The 23,664-nt window shown below is 40.2% G+C and overlaps 1 protein-coding gene across 2 annotated transcripts in view; it reads right to left on the bottom strand.

Annotated features, from left to right (window-relative positions):
• The window catches only part of mon2 (MON2 homolog, regulator of endosome-to-Golgi trafficking), a 34,585-nt gene extending 11,474 nt beyond the window's left edge, over positions 1-23,111 (bottom strand). For both annotated transcript variants that reach the window (XM_086299290.1, XM_086299291.1), the window contains exons 1-20: positions 22,597-23,111; positions 14,673-14,736; positions 13,503-13,630; positions 10,940-11,071; positions 10,723-10,852; positions 10,435-10,532; positions 9,985-10,110; positions 9,318-9,512; positions 8,821-8,945; positions 8,416-8,555; positions 8,133-8,286; positions 7,588-7,778; positions 7,163-7,244; positions 4,058-4,239; positions 3,327-3,439; positions 2,259-2,363; positions 1,904-1,984; positions 1,718-1,791; positions 1,398-1,488; positions 1,149-1,250 (exon numbers count right to left, since the gene is read on the bottom strand). In XM_086299290.1, the coding sequence (XP_086155416.1) occupies positions 1,149-1,250; positions 1,398-1,488; positions 1,718-1,791; positions 1,904-1,984; positions 2,259-2,363; positions 3,327-3,439; positions 4,058-4,239; positions 7,163-7,244; positions 7,588-7,778; positions 8,133-8,286; positions 8,416-8,555; positions 8,821-8,945; positions 9,318-9,512; positions 9,985-10,110; positions 10,435-10,532; positions 10,723-10,852; positions 10,940-11,071; positions 13,503-13,630; positions 14,673-14,736; positions 22,597-22,704 (2,421 nt within the window). In that variant the 5' untranslated portion in view covers positions 22,705-23,111. The remainder of the gene's footprint in view (positions 1-1,148; positions 1,251-1,397; positions 1,489-1,717; positions 1,792-1,903; positions 1,985-2,258; positions 2,364-3,326; positions 3,440-4,057; positions 4,240-7,162; positions 7,245-7,587; positions 7,779-8,132; positions 8,287-8,415; positions 8,556-8,820; positions 8,946-9,317; positions 9,513-9,984; positions 10,111-10,434; positions 10,533-10,722; positions 10,853-10,939; positions 11,072-13,502; positions 13,631-14,672; positions 14,737-22,596) is intronic.
• Between the last annotated feature and the right edge of the window lie 553 nt (positions 23,112-23,664).

Here is a 23,664-nt window from a genome sequence, read left to right as displayed (position 1 = left end):
TCATCCTTGTTTATCTTTGTCAAACAAATCTTCTACTTTTATGGCATCAGACTTCTCGATTCTCGAGATTTACTGCTTCAAAACCCAGATGATCCATGTGCACCCTTTTGTATACTGTGTGGCTTTAAGTATCTACTTAACGCCGCACATTTTTCATTATTATCGTTATCTGTATGAATAGTAGACAAAGTCGCAAAGAAAGATATTCAGCATTTTATCTAAGCACGTTTTTGCCAGTTTGCAGCTTTGGATTCTACTTTGAGACAAATCAGGAATTCACACTGAAAAAGCTTTGCAAAATAATGTAGGATCAAACACTGATAACAACACAAACACATTGTGGACACACTGTGGCATAGCGACCTCTCAGCTCCAGCATGTTTATGTCTGATCGAGAGGGAGCAAAAAAAAGCAACAACCAAAAAAACCAAAAAAAAAAACCAACCAGATTGGAACCAAGAGGCAGAGAGGGAAGGAGAGATGGGAAAGTCAGTGTTTACTGAGGAGAGGATCTGAGCTTACCTTCTGCAAAACAAACGGGTGTGCAAAAGAAAAAGGAGATAGAGAAAATGTGACGAAAACCTCAAAACACAGATGTTTACAGATACATAGCAGGGATTTTCTGATGACAGCTGAAGAAATGACCAAAAAAAAAACAAAAAAAAAAACGCAGTTTATCGCTCATATCAGTCCATATATTGTATTACTGCTTGTGAAATGATAGGTCAGCTTGCTGGTTGATATGACCTATGTTCTGCATTATTTACCACAACATACAGGTTTTACTCTGGGTATATAACACTAAAGAACAGTAAGCAGTATAGTGGAAATTTGGTGGTATTAAGACAAATATGTACTGGAAAAACAAACCTAATACCACCAATCACTGCGATTAAATTCTGTATAGTTTATTTAACAAAAAAAAAATGAAGACATTTTTTGGTCTTAGCTACTACATGAACTCATGTCTACATAATTAATCTACATTTCCAAAGACAAAGACTTTACCTTGAGTACCAATTTAACAGGTACATTTATTTATTAAGCTAAAATGATGCGATATTTGATCAAAGAGGTACAGGAAAAATAGACTGTACCTCATTTAACATGAAATGTACGTGTAGGCTTCTGTTCTAACTAGTCATTACCTCCAATAAGTGGCCTGTCAGTGGTCTCCACAGGATCTCTATGCGATCCATGTTGACCAAACCGGTTTCAAGCAGCTTGGCGACTGCAAACAGAGACGGCTCCTGAAAAAAAACATAACACAAAACAGAAGGTGTAGAAAACCCAAAATAAAACACTGGATATGTTTCACAGAAGCACAAGTTCCTTATAAGATTTGAATCAAACTCAAATCTCTTCCTAAACATCAGTCAACTAGAGAAACCGTTTACCTTGTTGTTTCCATAAGCCATTTCCATCGCTTCCAGGGAGAGGGAACAGAGAGCATTGATCAGGTGATGCAGGGACACATCATCCAGGTACCTAGATGACAGAAAAATACTTATTTCAGATAACATGTGCCTATTCTGCTTAGCATTAATAACTTAAAATTCTGATTTTACAACAGGCAACACTAGCCTATCTCTCTAAGAAAATACTGTGCTCCTTCCCAGTCATATTTATTAACAAATGGTTATTGTACATATCCATTTTAAGATCATCAGGTAAGTAAGTAAAGTATCTACATATGCTCAGGCACACTGATCCTTACTGAGAGCTCTCGAACAGTCTGGACAGGATGTTGGAGATAACAGGCAGGTCTGTCATCACTGCTGTGGTCAGCACCTGTTTAGGTTGGAGACACACGATTAGCATGTAAGCCCATCACCTTCAACAATGAGCTGGGAAACATAATGTGCAATACAAGTTCAATACAAAGGTTATAAAAAACACTGACCGTACTGGGGCCCTCCACTGCTCGACCAGGCTTCAAGGCACCACCCACGCCTGGCTTAAGCCCGAGGATCCACACTAAGTGCTGGGAGAAAAACAGAAGGTGAAGGAAAAGTTCATATCAGGTCTTGAAAAAGTACACCAACATGCTGAAAGACATGTATTTTTATGTAAATGTGCTAAGAATGATTCCACTTTCTCTCTGAGAGGTGCATAAAGCACAATGCAGACAGTGCAAGAACAGTTTTGTGCATTTATACATGGAATGGATTTGTATGTGACGTCTAATTACATGAGAGTGTGTACATATGTGCGTGGTTGCAAGTAAGTAAGCGTGTGGCTGTAGGTGGTTGTAGTACCTGGAGGGTAGCCAGTACCAGCTGCCAGGAGGTGCCCAGCACGGCTCCGTGGCAGTGAGCCAGGTTGAGCAGGGTTCGCATACACTGGATGTTTTTGGCAGTCAGCTAAAAGAGGGAGAGAGTAACGTTACAGTCAATTCTAAGGCACACTGTATATTACCAAGTGAGTCGCATCTATAGAACAAGTTATTATGACTTATGACAGTATTCCGTCTCACCACAGGCAATGAAAAGTGTGTTAACAAAAAGAAGGTGGTGGAAACGTAGTGTAAAAGCAAAGGAAATGAAAACAATATGCTAACATTACTATAGGGAAAACTTTAAACTCTGCATGATTATTCCAGGTCAGGATCGAGGTCACTGTGCAGGTACTTTTAAATCTTTTTGCCCTCAAGAAACATTTCAGCGCACAAGCATCCATGTCCAGCATCTATTAAGAACTATCGACCTGAACGAGGCCCTGACAAAGAAAAGCATCTTATTTCACATAGTCAATATTGTCGGAATATACGCTACTATGCACATTGATACTGGCGATACTGCTTAATATGGTTAAGCAGTATTACCTGTTTTGAAGCTGGGGTTTTTTGTTTTGTTTACAGAGATTCTGAACATATTTATTTACCGAAACCTTCAAGTACCAACAAATTAAAACCATTTACTTTTACTTAACTCATAGTTCAGTGTTGGATGTATTCATTTCATTTTATTTCATTTATTCATTCATTTCAGGCACAATAAAATACATATATTGAACATAAAGTGCACGAAACTTTATTTTTTTAAACTTGATTGTTTGGAGCCGTTTGGACTCACCAAACTGCTGCTATTTGTTTATTTATTGTGGAAAAGTGGTTTTCCTGCTTTATCTGGATTTAACCTGCCCAACAGCAAGAGCTCCGCTGACATTGTCTCCATTATGGAAGATTATTGTTAATCTAACTTGTTTTGATAAAAAACACTTGTGAGCTTTGTTTTGGGAAAACTGCTACACAAATTAAAATGTGAAAATCTGTTACACTTATCGAGTATGTAACCACCAAGTCTTCCAAATGTGTGCGTCCTTACCACAACAGTGCCCTGGGGCTGGGCAGTTAGTGGCTGCCCCACAGCCACCACCTGCTGATGAGATTCACTGGAGGGGCTGATAATCTGCACGTTCTGGCCCTGGATTGAATAAGCTGTGGAGAAAACACACACACGCACCCACGCAAACATATTGTTACACACGCGCACACGTAGAGGAGTCAAGGTTTTTGTAGCAAGCTTACAACATGCAAGAAAAGCTCTCTTAATTAACTCCAAGACAAACATCCCATCGGTGAGTCAAGACCCAATTTGCCGGCTTTATCTCTACAAGCTGATATGCAAATAGTGAGAGTCTGAGCGGCCGGCTTGAGAGCAGCTGTGTGTGGACGCCTACGTTCCCCAGGCACATTCTCCTTGGTGTGTCTAATTAGAAGCCACAGTGAAAACTTATGGATTAATGCAACAAGAGCAGGAGAACAGGGACAGGCAGAGTGCCAACAGTTTACATGTTGGGCACATCTTACCCATGTGGGAGATTAGACCTGCTCATTAAACACATGTGACCAGAGGCCATCCCTCAGGGCTTTACATGGGGACTTTTAATGGTTTGCAGTATAAAACATGTATTTGCTCTTGCAATTCTTGGTGTGTACAAGTGAATAACTACATGCCTGACATACTTGTACAACAAAAATAGAGGTTATATGAAACTTGAGTCCCCTTGAAAATGTGTTTTGTATTTATCTTTAGATGCATTCTCAGTCACCCACCTTTGCTGGAGAGGGTGGCCGCGTTGCTGCTGAGGACAGTTAGGGCGTAGTGTGGGGGCAGAGAGGCCTTGCAGATGGCCGTTATAAAGGCATCACGAGGTGTCACCAGGCCGAGACGGCCACACAGCGAGGCCATGGTCAGCTCTGCTTTCAAGATGTTCTCAGTCGCTGTCTCATCAGTGCTGAACACGCAAGACGTGAGAAAAGGAAGAAAGAGGACAGAAAAGTGAAACATAACACACTGCAGACTGTATTCCTTATTGTCTAATTTAATATTTATATCCTAAGAAATGCTGCCAAGGCTATATTAGACCTTTATTCATTATTAGAACATGATAGGATATGTATAGATAAACCCAGCAATGAAATTTGAATTTCTTTCGAAGTACTTTTATGACCAAGTGAAGAATTTTCAACATAGCACATCTAAACAAATGAGTCTTCTTTAGAAACCATCAATTATTTCTGTTTGCACACAATAATAAAAATGAGCAGAGTTTGTGTTATTAGCAGCTGAAAAGCTGACCTTTGCAATGATGTGTTTTAACTTTGTAATGCTCAAAACTTGTAAACGCAAGTTAAAACTGAGGGTTTTCTTCCAACTGACTCACTGTTTGAGCTGTCACATGAGAAAGCATCATGTCAAAAACAAGAAATCTCTTTTGACTCCACAAAAAGAATTGCTAATGCTCACAAAGCAGGAGGTGGATATAGAAAGCTATCACAGCATCTCCAAGTGTCAAGAACTGTAGTGAGAAGTATCATTAAGAAATTCAAAGAGAGCCACAGAGCCTGACAGAGGCAGGAAGCTAAATATTTCAAAGGCTGGAAAGAAAACTAGTGACAAATGTGTCTAAAGTCACAACTGCTAGGGACTTAGTGAATCACTAGAACACTGCACAGGAATGGGCTGAGAGGTTGCAGACCAAGAAAAACACAGGAAGAACAGACACTGAAGTATGCTGAGGACAACCTGGACTGGAAGTGCGTCCTTTGATCAGGTGAGATAAAACTTGAGCTCTTTGGCCACAGAGACGCTGCTTATGTTTGGAGAAAGAAGGGAGAAACCTACAACCACAAGAACTCCATCCCCACAGTGAAACACATTGCTAGGAATATTATGTTGTGGGGACCAGCAAAAAATGATGTTGGCATCAGGGGGACTAATGGTTTAATGCACGGCTGTGTAGCGGGCTGTTGTGTTAAAAGATGCAAACCCACATTTTTTTATTATTATTAACCTTTATTTAACCAGGAAAAGTCCCATTGAGATTAAAAACCTCTTTTGCAAGGGAGTCCTGGCCAAGAGGCGACAACACGTTGAAATTACAAAGTTACATACATATTATAAATAACAATTACATTTTAAAAACATTTTTCTCTGGCTCTCTCAATCTGGACTTAAAAGCATTTAATGAAATAAGATCTGCTATCTTCCAGTCTTTTTGCATCATGTTCCATGTGAAAGGGGCAGCATAAGTAAAAGCCCTCTTTCCCAGTTCAGTTCTGGCAAATGGAACATTGAGCAATAAAAGATCGCTTGAATGCAGGCTGTAAGAAACAGTACTTCTCCGTGTGAGCAGATCGCAAATGTAGGTGGGCATTTGTCCAAGCAGGGCCTTATAAATAAAGATGCACCAGTGAGCAAACCTCCTGGAGGACAACGAAGGCCATCCCACTCGAGCGTACAGATCACAACAATGGGTCAAGGCCCTACAGTTTGTAATAAACCGTAAGGAGGCATGATAAACTGAGTCAATCTTATGAAGACACTGGGCGGAAGCATTCATGTACAGCAGATCACCATAATCTAAAACAGATAAAAATGTAGCATTTACAAGACGCTTTTTTGTCTCAAAAGAAAAGCAAAATTTGTTTCGAAAAAAAAATCCCAATTTTAGTTTGAGTTTTTTCACAAGATTGTCTATGTGAGGTTTAAAGGTCAGAGAATCATCAATTAAAAAGCCAAGATATTTATACGTATGCACCACTTCTATGAGGTTTCCCTCAAGAGTGGACACCAAGGGGACAGTTTGAGGAAATCTCTTCATGTTTGAAAACAACATTAGCTTTGTCTTTTCAGCATTGAGAACCAATTTCAGCTCCATTTGCGACTTAAAACAGACCCTGCACTACAAACATATTTAGGAGCAGCGTATGACAACCCTAAGTCCAGGCAGCCTCCAGTTTTTCAGCAAAAACGCTGATAACACAACAGAAGCAGTGATGGTGATGCTGGCAAAGTTTAATGTCAGAGCCAGAGTCTACAGCGTTACACGCTGTGAACAGTAAATAGGCAGAGCCATTACCGAGACAGTGAACTCAGAGTAAAAGAAAACATGTTTCTAGCATCCAAAACAGCAGCACCAAAACATCTGATCACCATTAAAACCTTAACTGGGAAAAAAGTGAGCGGGAGTCCTGCATCGAACCACCTGATCAACAAACTGAAGAAAAGCAAACTCTGTAGCTGCTCCATCCACTGCTGTTAGTTTTACACCGTGAAAGATGTGCACAGGTTGTATTAAAATATGAACAGTTAACTTAGTCTGACACCAGATACCAGACTGGTTAAATTATACAGCTCGATGAAGGCTGAGGGCGCCGTCCTATTTAACATGGGAGCGACACCTGCAGCTAACGGAGAAGTGACCGCATTAGAGACCATGGTCACGCCATATTAATTTCAAGGCTTCTGTATCGTTTTCCATTTTGTAAGTGAAATCATCTGAAATATTGTTTTAATTAAATTGCATGACTATTTAAAAATATAAAAACACAAGCCAATAAAAAAAATAAATAGGCCATTAAACTCTAAGCCACTGACCTGAGGGTTGTTATGTTGGACACAGAGCTATTATTAATATTCATTAATAACTACAACATGATAATGTCTGTTTCAGCAGCACAAAAACTCACCTCCTAGTTCTATTGAACAAACACTTGAACGGGAAATTAAATGTGTATTTATCTGTTAAGCATACATCGTGCGTTTAAAGTAATCTTTAATGTGGTGCAATTTACAAATGACTAAAGCTTTAAAACGTTCCTGTCTGAATCACTGCTGTAAATATATAACATGTCTGCTGACTCCAGAATCCGTACCTGGCATCCAGCAGCAGAGACAGTGCAGCCAGGAGACCGCACCAGCAGGCGTTGACCATCTCCTCCCACACCAGGTGAGCCCCTGAGACAAACAAAACATTACGGGGTTTATTCCTAAATACTATCACATCAGTCTGGACAGTCTCATGTTGGGGAAAAAGAAAAGAAATTGATCATCTCTAATTTTTTTCCACTTCTTATTTGAAATTATAAAGAGGTTCGGCTATAATTGTGGTCACTAGAGTTTGTACAAGTGCTACCACCCAGAATCATGACAGGCTAGACCATTATACACACCACTCCTGCTTCCCCATCTCCATATGTCTGCTTTCATATATTTTCAACTGATTAATATCCTTCTTGTCAGGGTGTATCATGAGAATAAAACGCTCCAAAGAACATTTTTTCCTTCTGTACATTCTCACCAGGTTGCGGCTTCCACTCCTGGTCAGGGTGAGCTTCTCTAAATTCAGCAGCTGCCTCCTCCTCCGCGGCCAGTTCTCTTTCAATCATGGTGGTGATGCCCCTCACCAGGTCAAGCAGAGCACTGAAGGCCACTGACATGGCGTAGCCCTCTGGGATGGATGGGGGCTCAACCTTGTCCAGCATCTCTAAGCTGGGAGAGAGATGGAGAAAGAGAAATGAGGTGAAGTACATGAACTGAAGTTTCTGTCTGGAAAATTGACATATAAGAGCTGCCTCCTTTTCCAAGACCATTAACATATTAGGCAGCCATTTCTTTTCAGCAAATAACTTTTGATCTGCTGTATCATTAACGTCAGAAACAACATCTTGGGGGAAAAAATTAATTTAAAAAATGACAAGCTTGTCTATATTTATGCCACTTTGCAGCACAAAGCTAGTCGGTCCTGGAACTGTTTACTTTCTGCATCTGTGACTGGAATTACATCCTTATAAACACACAATAAATAAGGGGAGATTATTCAGTATGTACAAAAGAAATTCTTACTAGGTGGCCTTGGCGCTTCCCTGGACACTAACAGTCATAAGGGGGATCCAGGTACCACGGTATTCAAATGCAGCCTGGGTAGTCAGGGTGCCGCTGACCCCTCCTGTGCCTGGACCGCCTTGTGCTGTGCCTTGAGCACCTGAACCCGACCCACCTACAACAAAAGCCGGAGAGGAATGAGGTAAGGGGGTATAAGTGCAGTAAATCTGAATTTCAGGCCCATTTGAACACATCTCCTTGACATCAATAGAAATTCTAAATAAGGACAACTCAGTCAACTTACCAGCTGGCGCGCCGACAGCAGCCACGTTTCCCGCATTGGGAACGATGAAGAGGGACTGGATGAAGGATCCCAGGGCATTGACAATGTCTCTGAACACTTTAGTGGAGTGCTGCTTCATGTCATAAGACTGGCAGAACGAACTGAAACAGAGAAGAGCAGAGTGAGATCACAGCAGTGTGGGGTTGTATTAGAAAGAAAAAAAAAAGGACACTTCAGACTTTGCCAAGTTTCATTAGGCCAAACTGCACTCTGAGAAACAGTTAAACAACCTTAGTCACAAAAGGGTTTAATGAATGTAATTGTGCAGAATCAGCTATATTTTTTTAAACTAAAGTAGGAAAAAAAAAACGTAAGTTTCCAGACCCTGTAACTAAAAATCTGTGTTGTTTTTTTAAAGCTGCTTACCGTAACAAATGAGGCTGCACACACAGTCTGTGGACTGATTCCACAGCCACTGCTCTGAGCCACTGAGGCTTCTCCCCATCCAGAAATTTCACCAACAGAGACAAGAAGATCTCACACTCAGTCACCTGCAAGCCAAGCACACACATATCAGACTGAAAGTGATGCAAAATCTCTGAATACCTTCTGGCTTTGTGGAAGTGGAACGGCTTTTTGATCAATTTGAGCAAAAAGAAGAAAAAAAAATTCCATCTCAAAAATTGAATAAATGCCACTAAATAAAAACAGCTGGAATGCTGAGTTACTCGATTGTAGTTAAGCTCATTAAAGTGCTTGGAGGAGAACTAAGACAAAACTACTGCTTGGGTAAGCCAATGCTAATCTGACTGGATCAATTAAGTGCATCAGCTCTGTGCTTAAGAAAATCCCATAGACATAAAAAAACAACCATCAGACAACTGTTTTGACCACCCAACCATCGCAACGGATCAGTTACTTACCAGTAAGCTGTAGAAGTGCTTGATGAGGACGGAGACCACACGCAGCAACCTCATGCAGATGGGGAAGTAAGGTTTCTCCACAGGAGCTGGTGAAGCAGCGCTGCTGCTGCCCTGCCGGAACTTGATGTTAGGGGAGAAGAGCTTGATGACGAGGGGACAAACTCTTTCTTTTAGCAGGAAACTGAACTCCTGATGCTGGGTAGGAAACAAAGGGAGACCAAAACATCCTGTGAATTAATTTATTTTATTGTAGAATGTTTCATTAAGAATTTTATTGAAAGGACAAGATGGATCAGATGGATCTAAACCTTTTAAAATAAAAAAAGTTGGAACCTAACAATGAGCAGACTTTTCTCTTTTTTGCCACTTCTGGTCTGACACCTTGTTTTTGGTCTAGATCAGGGGTGGGCAATCTCAGTCCACGAGGGGCGGTGTCCCTGCAGGTTTTAGATCTCACCTTCGGTCAACACACCTGAAGCACATGATTAGTTCGTTACCAGGCCTCTGGAGAACTTCAGGACATGTTGAGGAGCTAATTTAGCCATTTAAATCAGCTGTGTTGGTTTGAGGACACATCTAAAACCTGCAGGGACACCAGCCCTCGTGGACTGAGATTGCCCACCCCTGGTCTAGATGTTCACAAACTCGCTCTTTTTTCTCTCTTTACCTGCAGGAATACACCGGGGAAATCATTAAGAACAGACTCCAGCAGCTCAAGGCCAAACGTCCGTGTCATCTCTGTCATCCCCACCAGCCAGTAGGGGGCGTCAGCATTCACCAGCTGGCACAAGTCCTGCAGGAAGGTGAACAACAGCCTTCAAAACAATGCAGTGTTGTCCTACCCACATCACAGTGGCTGAAACAGGGCTTTGACCGAGCTCTGCGTGAAGAACAATCATCATCACATGAAAGTGTAATGTGGGTGAAAGACTTCAAGACAACCGAATCCCTCTTTAAAAAAATTACTTCATTTCAGAGATGAAAAGAAATATTTCTGAATTAGTTTTACTGGACCTCAATTTGAGATTATAAGAAAGATCTCAAAATCAGCATCTAACCAACTCTGACAAGAGGGCAGGACGGCTTATAGAAGGCTACCGCCCCCTGGTGGACATACCTGAAACAGCATGTATGCATCCTTTGCACTGGGTCTCAAAGTGCTAACAGACCGGCGGTTGGTGTTTCCCTGGACAGGAGGGGGCTGCTCCACAATGCCTTGAGGTTAAATACAAAATACATTACACAGTAAATTAGCTTGCAATTAAAAAGCATTTTTATCTATGTTCTATTTAAATAGCTTAAGGTGTAAAGATGTACTTTTCAGTTTTTCACACCATCTGTAATATTAAGCATCTCAGAATTTTACTGTATCATCTTCCTACTTTCAGAACCAATGAACTCTAACCTTTAAAGCGCTCGTCCTCAGCCACCATCCTCTCAAACACCACGGTGACAACTTGTCTAACGGTGGCAGCTGCTGTGTTGTTGGTGATGTTGTCCTTGGTGAAGTGCAGACGAAAACACAGCACAATAGCCTGGGCACAGGGGAAAAAACAAACTACTGCTACTATACTGTTCATCCATATAATACATGCAAACAGTGTGTGTGTCTATGCTTTTACCTTGGATAGCACTTCATCATGTACAACTGTGTTGGTGGTCAACAGGACGAGGACTGTCTGTAAAAGTTTCAGCTCTTCCAAACCATTTTCCATCAGCTGCCACAACATGTTGATGATGTTCCCTGCTGCTGCCTGTTTCACAAACACACACACACACAACTAAAGTACATAGCCACACTCTGAATTTAGGAGGCATTATCAGAGTTCCTAGCTGATATCAGGCCTTTGGCTTGCCCAAGGTAACAGCCATAAATAATAGACATGCACAAAAACACACTCTTGTGGGAGCAGATGGTTGTGCCTGCTTGGGGTTACAACATCACCCAGTTCAATAACACCAGATCTCACTGTCAGTTTCTGCTGATAGTAAGTGACACCGCACGTCCTTTCTCAGGGTCAAGCTATCCAAAATAAATCTACATGCATCCCCCTAACAGCTGCTTTTATGTGTAACTGGCTCAATTCACAAGATAACAAACAAACTCAATTTTCAAATATGAACGCGTCTTATGCTCTGCCACAGCCCTGCCTGAAGGCACTGCTTTAGTCGTCTACTCTCCTCAATGCAATATCTCAGCAATGCCTTAAGGAACTTCTGCAAATTTGGCACAAATGTCCAGGTGGATTCAAGAATGAAATGATGTGAATTTATTGCTGAGATCTCCGTGAATAGACAAGACATGCTTGGGGAGATAGATGGGAACTAAATCTCAGTTGGTTTGGAGAGGCCTGTACTTCTTCACCATCCTGTCTTTCTCCTATGTCCCGCCTACTTGGTGTGGTTCACCTGTCCTCTGCTCCTGGCTGCTTTTGTTAGAGACCACCGTTTTAGGGGAGCTACTCCTGCATCGTTTTGTTGTTTTGGCCATGGAGGTTCAAGAAGTTTAGGATTTCTTTTTCTTTCTTTTTATGAAACGAAACAGCACAGGTTAGAAGCTGCTTTCTGTTTTACTGGATTGACCTGCATCAACCCGCTCCCCACGCTGTGCTGTTTTTGTGTGCAAACGTTTTTGTATTTGTAAAATAAAATACTAAACGCTTAAACTCTCAGTCTGTTTAACTAACATTACTACCCATCTACTACTGGTGAGTGGGGGAAATAACAATGAATCTGAATGATTAAAAATGTATTATTCCTTTTAATTCACAGTTAAAATTCACAGCTATTTTCAAGGATACAGCTTTAAGAAACAGCCATTTTTCCTCTGGTCAGCAACAAGGGTTTAAATTTAGTTAAGTTTCTTCTTGGATGTCCTGGGATTCAGAACATTTCAGTGTTTGAGGTAAACTACTGCGTGGAAAGAGAGAGACAGAGCGTGAGAGCGAGATCTGTGTGACAAAAATAGTTGATAAGAATTAGCGCTAAGTAACCCAGCGTGACCAGTTCTGACAAAGAATTTTCTCAGGGAATGCCGAGCGCATCTTTTCTCCCACCAAAGGAAAAAAAAAAGAAAACTAACAAAAACAAACAGAGCTTTGAAATCTATTTTAGTGTAATCCAACAAATGATGATTAAAATGAAGAAAGCCTGCTTTGCAGTGTGCTAACACCTCTGGGGTAACATCTTGGAAACCGCTCACATCTCAGGTCTGCCAAAAGCTGCGTTGTTTAAAAGGTCGAAAACCCCTACACCCATTTCACAGGCTACCATTAAACGACGATTTCAATTTGGAAGTTATTGTAGCCTCCCCTTTCCTGAGATCGGTACCTTATTCCACTCCGTTTTTCTGAGTTGTTTAACTGCCACTGCGCATAAAGATGATGTTAAACTGTTCAAGTAATAGATTTTCTAGGTCAACGGGTTTCACGAAAATGAGCAGTGGAAGTGGTAAAGGTGGTCTGCGCCTTTGCGCCAGGAACGAGGTCAAATTTAATTTACACTGCTTGATTGGGTATTGATGTGTTGCAGTGCTTGCAGTATTGACCCAATTGGATATCAATCAAGCCTTAATTTGTCCATGCTTACACACTGAAGGTGAGCATGAAACATTGAGGTTTAAAACAGTCTTTATTTACTTCCAGGTAATCAAACAAAAAACAACAGAAGGCCACAACCCGAAAGATTCAAATAATGCTAAAAAAGAAAAACAGCACATCTACTTTCCGTTGTTTTTAATGAGTCGTTCGATCACAAACTCGAAAAATGTGTTTTTCATGGCTGTGTTCTCTATAAAAGAGTTTTCTTCGCTTGGGAACAACCTTCCAACAAGGACGCACGCACCGACTCGCCACTCTTTGAAATAACAATCACACTGTATTTGTGAAGCTCAATGTCACACAGCGGATCAGCAAAGGCCTCTTACTGAGTGCACCTGCCAAAAGCAACTCACCAATGAGTGCATTAGTCTAACAGCCTGATGATTATTATTGCATTTATTGTGATGTGTGTAAATTAACATGTATCAATCAAACTGTCCTCAATTCGGCACTGCTTGTTACCACACTGTGGTTTTATTTGGCCTTCTACACACTAGATTCCCTTCTTGTGTACACATCTGCAGATCATACATATGAAAATATAAATATCCTATTTTCAAATAAAAGGCTAGCTTATAGCCCTCACCTCAGATACGACCTCATGGGACATGAGTCTCTGGATGGCAGCCAAACACAGCTGTGTGATCTTTGGCTCTTTGGTGCCACAGCCCATCAGGAAAGGCTGCACAACCTCTGAGCTGTTCTCCTTTAGGGCTGCAGGAAAAAGGGACACAAATAAAGGACACAAATAATCTTTTTTTAAAGATGTCATCATGCAATTTACTTCTAATAAAATGCCTTAAAGTAAAAAAAAAAAAATACATGTGTTTGCTTTTGTTTTGCTTCTGATTTCATGAAGTCTGGTACTGCAGAACGAAAACTTTGGAGAGTAAATGAAAAGAATACATGGAGGTATCAACTTACAATAACAATTATTCTCAAGTGTGAATCATGCAACACTATTCTAGCTCAACAATTATAATAATAAAAAAAAAGGTACCCATTTTGCACTGAGGTTTTTATCATCTCATTTTAAACAGCACTTAAAAGTGAAAAGTGCATTATTTCCTTTTCCAGTAAACTGAATTTAGGTTCACCAGTTATTTACACCTGCACAACAGGTTTCCCAGTTAATCACCATAAAGTTGATGCGTCAAGTAGACTTAAAGTTGAAACAGTGAACAGTGAGCTGCTGTACAGTTCACAGCTACAGAGGGGCAGCAGGTTGTGGACAGTCATCAGTGGAACTCAGGAAATGTCAACTATGTGTCAACTCTGCAAATGCTACCAAAAAGCTAGACTTGTTTACAGAGACGGCGCTAGAACCAATTTTCCATACGAGTGCTGAGAGACCAGCCCCGTTTGAAAATACTTCAATAATTCAGAGCAACAAGCTAGAAAGAGCCAGAAAAAGACTGCAAACAAAGCTCAGAGAGGAGGGAAATAAAAGACTCATTTATCATATAACTTAATAAACACAATGACTTTTTTTGTTTGGTTTTTTTGGGGTGGAGTCAAAGGCCGTTTGTACATGACTTGCCTTTGGCTGAATGCATGCATTATGAAAGGAAAATACATGAAAGCCCAGTGACTATTTCAGTCTGTCACTTGTATGCAGGATGCAGTTGTGTGAACAGAAAATCATGAATACTGCCATCTCCCTGAACATTTGAATATAAGCTTGTTGCAGTGTAAAGCACTAGCTCTGCACACATAGCCAATTGAAGAACAACTAAGTACTTCTATTATCACTCACCTGCTAATATGTCTGTGTTCCTGGCTGCTATCGTCTTAATCTTCACTATACCAGACTCTGCAGCCTAGAGAGGAAAGAGGACAGACATTTAGGTAACTGTTTGATGTGACATCAAATTGAAAGGTGCTGACAGTGCAGCATACATGCACCGCTGGTGGTAGACATGGCTACTTGTAATGGTGGGTGTAGCGGAAAATAGGAAGGCCCAGTTGTAGAAAAACATCTTCATCTTATGAGGAACACCCAGTGAGGTATTCCTCTAAGCTTGAGATGTTCAGAACAGCTGTGAGGAGCACTGTCAAGAATGGGGAAGGGTAAAAGGAGGAGGATGGCAAGTGGGGACGGAGAGGCCGCTCTTATCTTTCTTCAACAACTGCATGCCACGGCAAGCCTCTCAAGATGTTTTCTTTCCCATCTTTGCTTCCCATCAATACTCCACTCCTCATTCCTACATGGTTTCAATTTTAACTGTAATTTCACTTCTTGCCCCAGTTGTTCCACATACAAAAAACACCTGTTTAGACATGTTTTAAAAAACTGTTTAAAACTTATTATGAGCAGTTCTTCTCAAAGGCCGTCTGCAGGGCCAGTACTGCCATCTGTCTTGTATTTCTCCTCACGAAAACAACATAATGCTTTAACCTTTGTGGCTACAGAAGTACACACACTGCCTTTTTAAAAGGCTGGTATAATTTTGGCTAAAGAAAGACATTTTTAAAAAAGGCACACCTCTTTGGATTAGGCACCACTGACGGGATAAATACTGTAACAACATGATTACAATACACCAACATGTCACAAAAGTCGAGCCACTTTGGAGGATCGCAATTCATAAATTACTAAACGGCTGGTAACAACCCCTGCTTAATGGCTAAGCTTTTTCAGAAAATCTTTTACCATACAGCTCCCTAAAAAAAAAAAAAAAAGCTTCTCTCCCTCTTCTCCTTTTGTTCCAGAAACCGAACCATAGCGGCTTGCAGGAAAATGAGGGGAGCGCAGAGAGCTTTTTTTAGTCTGAAATAATTGCAACCTTCCTGTTGCTACTTTTGATATTTCCATCAGCACAGACGAGTGAAAAATCCAGCATCAGAACAGCAAATTCTGGCTTTGCATAAGCTGTGACAGAAAGAGTTTCAGACTGCAACAATTAGTTACGACACAATTATACAGCATATCAAACATGAGCCTTTGCTGTTAACTGCAGGCCAGGATGTGTTGTGCCATCTTCACAACTGTGAACCCCTTATAACTATACAATAAACACTGTTTAACTGCTCGTTAACATAAATACGTAATCAACCAATCACATGGCTGCAACATGATGCATTTAAGCATGTAGACATGATCAAGACCTGCTGAAGTTCAAAGTGAGTATCGGAATGGAAAAGAAATGTGATTTAAGTAACTGTGAACATAGATGTCGGTGCGAGACAGGCATGTTTGAGGATTTGCAAAAAAACGACGATCTACAGGCATTTTCTGCACAACCATCTCTAGAGTTTACAGAGAATAGCGTCAGTTCTTTGGGTGAAAACGCCTCAGTGATGTCAGAGGTCAGAGGAGCATGGCTACACTGCTTTGAGCTAACTGGAAGATAACCACTTGTTACAACAAAGGTGTTTTTCAGGAGAGCATCTCTAAATGCAAACACATTGAACTTTAAAGCAGATGGGCTTCAGCAGCAGAAGACCGCATCAGGTTCCACCAGGTTTAATACACTGCAACCTATTGAGTATTCATGAACGTTTCCATCCCTTTATGGCCTCAGTTGAACCATTTTCTGATGACTCCTTCCAACAGGATAACGCACCATGTCACAAATCTCAAATTATCTCAAACTGGTTTCCTGACAGCAAGTTCAGCGCATCTAGATGACCTCCAGTCACCAGATCTCAATCCAATAGGGCACCTTTGAGATGTGGTGGAACGGGACACTGGTATAATGGAAATCCAGCTGAACAATTTGCAGGAACTGTGTGATGCTGTCATGTCAATATGGACCAAAAAATCTCTGATGAATGTTTCCAGCACCTCGTTGAATTTGCATCATGAAGATTAAAGCAGTTCTGAGGGGAAACGTGGGTCCAACCTGTTACTAGCAAGATGTAATAAATGAAGTGGCCAGTGAGTGTATTTGCAACCTGTGCAACAACAACTATCTATTCAACTCAAAAGAGAGCACTAGAAATATTGCAGCATGCAGACAAAGTCGTGGGAAATATGTGCGCACTTTGTTAAGTCAAAGTTTTTGACGTTGTGATGAGAGAGTGGATTGTACTTTTTAAAAGGCCTGCCTTTGCCGAAGTAGCCATATCTGTTAATAACCACAGTGACTACTCTATAAAAATGAAAGGAGAACTAAAGGCATATATGAACTGACAATCTGTGTGTCAGTTGAACAGAGACAAGCAAGTTCTCTAATTAGAAACAGATTGTGTGTCCTTTATTCCGCCTCCAACTGAACCCTCCCATATGAAAAAAATGCCAGTGAGTTTCCACAAAACCATTAAAACTTTTCACAATAAAAATATTTTCACATTAGCCTACTAATTGTTAGAGTCTGTGGTTGACAGGAAGTTGCAACATTTCTCCCCAGCAGACAAACTGATCTTTCTCTCTGCTTCCTCATAGAAAGTGCTGTTTAAGCTTTCTAGCGTAAAAAGTATCCCCTCCACTTGTCTCTGGAAAACTGTCAGCATTAAAAAGCCTCCACACTGTTGAGGATAATACCACTGGCCTGATGATGCCATTGCAACAGAGAGAGACACCAGAAACTGTCTATGTTAATACATGAGTTCTTTTATTGGTGTATCTGAAAGTCTATTCAAAGGTAACTGCAGTGTTACTCTAGTAAAATTTATCAGTTAAAAACCTTGCCCTCTTATCTATGTCATAAAGTCAACTATTCTGGTATCACTGAACAGATACATTATCAGTCACATTAAGCAGCACGCTGCAGAGAATCCCTGGCTGAGAATTAATTCTTTGAGTTTGTATCCACCTTCAAAGACACTTGGTATGTGTTCACTTTAACAGCTTTCAAAGCAGATTATTTAGGCCATCACTAAACAAAATTCTGAATGTGCTCAACACAAGGAAAAAGTCAAAAGGTTACTGCTTTTCAGAATAGACATCATTTATCTGCTAATCTGATACCAACCACCAGTATTTTATTATTTGACCATTATCAGTATCATGTGCAAAACACTGTGTAAACATGACCACATGTGGGATTCGAGGACATTACATAAAGAATGAGATGCTAAGTTTGAAATCTCAGGACTTGACTGGGAGTACACAAACAGAAAAACTAAAAAAGTCATTTAGTACTTCTTACTCTTCTTACAACTAGTCCATGCATTCATCTTTAGCAGGCTTGACTACTGTAACAGCATCTATACAGGTCTACCTAAAAAGTCAGACAACTACAGCTCATTCAGATCTCTGCTGCTCGAGTCCTCACTAAGACCAAAACAGTGGATCACATCAGTCCAGCTCTGAGGTCTTTACACTGGCTGCCTGTCCATCAGAGGATAGACTTTAAAGTTCTGATGAGGGTCTATAAAGCTCTGAATGGTTTAGGACCAAAATACATCAGTGACCTCCTGACCCAGTATGAACCATCCAGATCCCTCAGGTCATCTGGATCCGGTTTTTTATCAGTTCCCAGAGTCAGAACCAGAAATGGAGAAGCTGCATTCAGCTTTTATGCTCCTTATATCTGGAACAAACTCCCAGAAAGCCTCAGATCAGCTGAAACACTCAGTTTATTTAAATCCAGGTTGAAGACTCACCTATTCTCAGCTGCATTTGAGTAAAACACCAAATCCACACTTTTAAGCTTAAATTTCAAAACTTACATTTTAACTACTGGTCTTATCTACCGTTCTGATTTTATGTACTGTTTTTTTAATCAATTTTAAATCATGCTTTAGTTTTTTAATGTCTCTGTAAAGCACTTTGAATCACCTTATTGTTGAATTGTGCTATATAAATAAACTTGAGGAGTGGCCGAAGTCAAACTGACCCTGATCTACAAACCAGCTTGTGTCGTCTAAAAACAACATTAGCGAAACTCACAGATTTACTTCCTTAAACATGTTGTACTGTGAGACTCTAAACTGAGTAACTTTCTGAAAGGCCTTTTTCAATGTAACAGTGAGAGTATAGTCTGTATAGTATATAGAGCAGGGCGATATGTCCAAAAATATCTATCACGATATACATTTGAAAATTTTCAAGGCTGGCTGGAAATAATTAGTTGACACTCTTGTAGGATTGCTCTCTTACAAAATAATGAACATTCTCTAATTTTTAATAGTAATTTTATTTTAATATAGAGAGAGAGAGAATATCAACCAAAAACCTACAAAACATGACTTAGTATTTGGAGAAACTCTAATTGGCAAGCACAGTGGGAAGACATTTCTTGTAGTTGGTCACCAGGTTTGAAACATCTCAGGAGGGAATTTAGCCCACTCCTCTTTACAGAAACTCTAAATCCTTTAGGTTTCTTGGCTGTCACTTGGCGACTGAAGCTTCAGCTCACTCCACAGATTTTCCATAGGAATGAGGTCTGGAGACTTGCTATGGTCACTTCATGACCTTAATTTAACATGTTTCAATTTATTTTAGTTTTTTAGTTATTTATTTTATCTTATCTCATTTTAATTTTCTTTACTTATGCTATTAGCATGTACAGCACTTTGTGAACTCTGGTTTTATGTTAAAGTGCTTTATAAATAAAGGTGGTATGGTATGGTATGGTAATTTGCTTCTTCTTTGTTGCCTTGGTAATATGTTTCGGGTAACTGTCATGCAGAAAGACTCATCCAAGACCCATCTTCAGTTTTCTAGTTAAGGGAAAGGAAGCTGTTGATATATGGCCCAAACCATTAGCCCTTTAGTTTGGTGAAGTCCTGTACCATGCAGCAAGCTCTTGCCTCAGACAGAGGGTGACTGATGGTCATTTCCAAATAACCACATTGACAGTTTTCACCTTCTCACCAAGCTTCTTGCTGGTGGCTGTGTGCAGCATTTTTTGGCACCTGTTTGGTGTCACACATGGTGGTGGAAAGGTTGGATTGGAAGAAACTGATTTTGTGGACAGGTATGCTTTAGACACATAATGAGTTGAGGTCAGAAGTATCTGTAATCTAATGAATCAATCAATGGGTTAGGGGTAGGCTTAGGCCAGATTCTTTCTGAATTGTAGCAGATCAATTTTGTTTCCCACTCAATGACATGCAAATTAATTTGTAACTTTTATACAATGAGTTTTGTCAGAATCTTTGGCTGATATAATGTTTCTCTCCATTAAAATTATATACCATAAAAAATACAGACTGTTCATTTGTTTGGAAGTGACCACAAAAATTCAAGTGATCAAATACTTATTTCCATTTCATTCATTATTTAATTGAAAATGTATATAATAATTTGGTTGTAGAATAAAAGGCTATTCTATTCTATTACATTACATGTGCTGTTTTTGTAAGACAGGCTATGAGTGATTGAGGGAGAAGAAAAAAGAAAAACAAACAAACAATGTGATTCGTTCTCTTGCATGTAGTGTCACTGTGGGAGATGGACTGAGAAACAGGAGAGGAAATGGAATGAAGACAGTCTGGGAAAAAGCACATTTTGTTCTTCAGTAGTAAAGCTGCAAGGATTTGAGATTTTAGTTTTACAATTAAACTACAGACATAAGTCCCTTAGAAGTCCCTAGAACAGTTCTCTAAAACGTAGACGCTAAGGATGAGGGAAAAAAATGGCCACATTAGCACGATGAAAAAGCTGCACAAATCAATTCAAAGAGCAACCACAGTACCCTGATTGTTTCTCGCATGACAACATCGCCGCAAATTTAACCATGACAGTTTCGATTGGAAAACGTTGTTTCAATCACAACACCATTGATCAGAGCGGGCGGTAACTCAGGTTGGGAGGAACATCAAAAGGGATCTCTTCAATACTCTGATCTCTTGGGGGAAAAAAGCCTGATAAGGATGGGAAAACCTCACTGATGATAAATCAATATTTGAAGCAACTTCATAAGACCCCTTAGGCAAGGGCCAGAAATCAGTTCAACACGTAAGATCAGTCGCGTGCCATGTCTTTTGATGGCCATACCACTCATTTTGAAACATCAACCACTGAAGTCAATGGACTAAATCTGTAGTGAGCAAAACACAAAGGAAATGGAAGCACTTGCTGAGCTATTTCCCCTTTTTTTCTCCATGGGAATGTTGCTTCTATCCAAGGTGAACCCTGAGGGGAAACAAACTAAGCTGCCATGGCATGATATGAATTGCTCTGCTGAGCTGGCTGACGAGTGCTGCTGTGGTCACAAAAGCCTCACATAAAGACGTCAGCCTCGACTACCAGCGGTTGTTCCAATATGAATACTGATGAGTTACAAGTGTTGCCGACATTGTTGTCTATGCCCCCGCATATGCCTGCTGTACAGTTAAACTTGACATTTTATCATGCTACTACTGCTTACATTTCTAAGTGAAATGTTCAAGTGTACTTCTTTTGTACACGGCCTTGTATTGTTTGTGCTCCAGTCATTGAGTAATCAGAAATGTCACCAACAAAACAGTGCCACGCAACAAAGCCAGTGTGAAGGCCTTAATAATACAGTAAGTCATTCAAACAACAATGTGTGTGTGAAATCACTTGGCTGGGTCAGTAACTAGCAAGCCTGTTGAAACCAACTCTCAGTGTCAGACTGCAGACAGGACAGGTCAACAGAGGCCGAGTATCACCAAAGCCCTTAAAAACAAAGACTTTTTACTTTAAAAAATAAAGATAAATTGGAATAAAGGTTTTAAGGGCCTGTTCGCTTATATCATGAGAATCACTCCCTGTCAAATGATATCTGTGGCATCCATGCTCATATCACATCTGGTTTTAAAAATGACTGCGTTTCCCATGTATCTTTGATTTCTGCAGCCAGACACCTGCATGGACTCTGAGTCTGAGTTAATACAGTTTTGTATTTTCTGATTACTTTTTATTATATTGTTAGTTTTCCTTTTTAAGTTTCAGTGAGTTTCCATAGCAGGTTGACTGGTTTCACTTTAGTTTTTATTAATTTCAGTGTTAGTTGTAGATTTTTAAAAAAAAATCTGTAGAGATATTAAAATATAAACAGAACCTTTTGAATGCTGACTCAGTCTTGTAGACATCAAAAGCCTCAAAAAACATGATCATAAAAGCCTCATCAGGCAGTTTGTGATAGCAAATTTTAACAAATTAACAGATAACAAAACTAAGTATATTTCATCTATTATACATTTTATTTTAGTTTGTTTTTCCCATTCAAATCGCTTCTAGTTCTAGAAGGTCTAGTTTTTATTTTAGCTAACTAAAATGTTTTCTCACATTTAGTTTTACTGAACTATAATAACTTTGATGTGAACCCTATGCAAGGTGGGTGACAGTGGCCCAACCACTCTTGCCCAAAGATGCTAGCATCAAATAAAATACAAAATAAAGTACATTTACATTGCTTGACTTGAATAGTTAGTTCACCCCATCCCCAAAATACACGTTTTCTCACTTTTACTTGCCTTTTTATAGCCACTGAAAATTTAACTTCAGTGTTTTCGCCTTTGACATAAGTTACATCTAACAAAGATACTTAAAGTGTAGCTACGTAAAAAAGTTTAGCTCGGTGTTTTTGTGAATCTGCTTCTGTTTAAACGCATTACACCAAACATATTAAGCGTAGGGAGGCCCAGCAGCTGATACAACTTATGAGAAGTACAGTATGGGAACAACTCAAAGGCCCCACGGTTGCTGTGACAGAACGAGCGCATACATTTTTTAATGTAAATCCTAATAAAAACATAAAACTTCACAAACGGATGCAAACTGCTAAAAATCGGGGCTCGGTGAAGCTAACTAGCAGGCTAACCTCTTTGACAGGGGGGAATTTCTTCTTGCACTCCATGGAGAGAGACCGCAGATCCGTCTGCATGTTCTCTAGTAATTTCTTCACCGCCTCGGGACTGCTGGTCGACATCTTTGACGGCGCCTTTCGATAGAAAACCTCAGAAATACTTTAAACGTTGAAAGGAATGTGGGAGCGCGGTCGCCCCCCCACCACCCATCCACCGTGGGGGGATATAATCCGTCACTACTTTATTCGCCTCCCTCGGAAAAGGAAATAAAAACGCTGCGGTCCATTGATACGGGATCCCACTTCTGTGCTTCGAGCGCCCGTGCGCAGGTGAGCAGCGATGACACCGGCATAAGTCCGACCTCCTCACAGCCAGCTGACATTAGCTTCAAGGAGTCGCATCGTTACCCTAAATTTCTGCTTCTTACGGCTGCTTACTAGTCGAAGATATCTGCTAAATTGAGCAGTCTGCCATCAGCGGCCGTGTCAGCTCCACTTTCTTTCCCACAATGCTTCGCTGGACACTGACACGTCACTTGGACTTCCGTAAACAGTGGCGTATGCAGGTGACTGCAGCGACCCCTGCAGGAAGAGATCGGCACAGACAGATAGCCACGAAGCACACAGTAGTCTGATCTGGACCACGGTATCAGCGCTTCTGCTCGGTTACCTGTCCACACACACCACCTATTGGCCCGGAAAGAGGCTGCAGGAGGCTGTCTAGAAATGTCTTTGCAGTGCTTACAAAAACAAGAAAAAAAACGATTATTGACAATATCAAAAATTTTATTATTTTAAGAAATACGTTTAACTGACTAATTAAGGTTCAATTTAACTGAATATAACCTAAAATGTTTAACTTGATTGTGCATTAATTCAGCAATTAAATAGACAAGCATTTGTGAGTAGTTTGTCTTGACATCAATGTAGTCACTGCATTTACTTAAATAAAGAAGCTATCGGTTCATGAATGGCACTTTTTAAACATAAATGTGCCTCCCAGTTAATTGTTATCACAAGATATAATGCATGAAAATGAATCGTGAGCATTATTCACCGTGTCTATTGTTTGTAAGATAAATA

Source organism: Aulonocara sp. 'chitande type north' Nkhata Bay, linkage group LG7 (genome assembly GCF_057382095.1).
Source record: "Aulonocara sp. 'chitande type north' Nkhata Bay isolate Kocher_YH1m ecotype deep benthic linkage group LG7, A_spYH_male_GT1.1, whole genome shotgun sequence".
NCBI lineage: Eukaryota > Metazoa > Chordata > Actinopteri > Cichliformes > Cichlidae > Aulonocara > Aulonocara sp. 'chitande type north' Nkhata Bay.
This window is presented reverse-complemented; position numbering and strand designations above follow the sequence as displayed.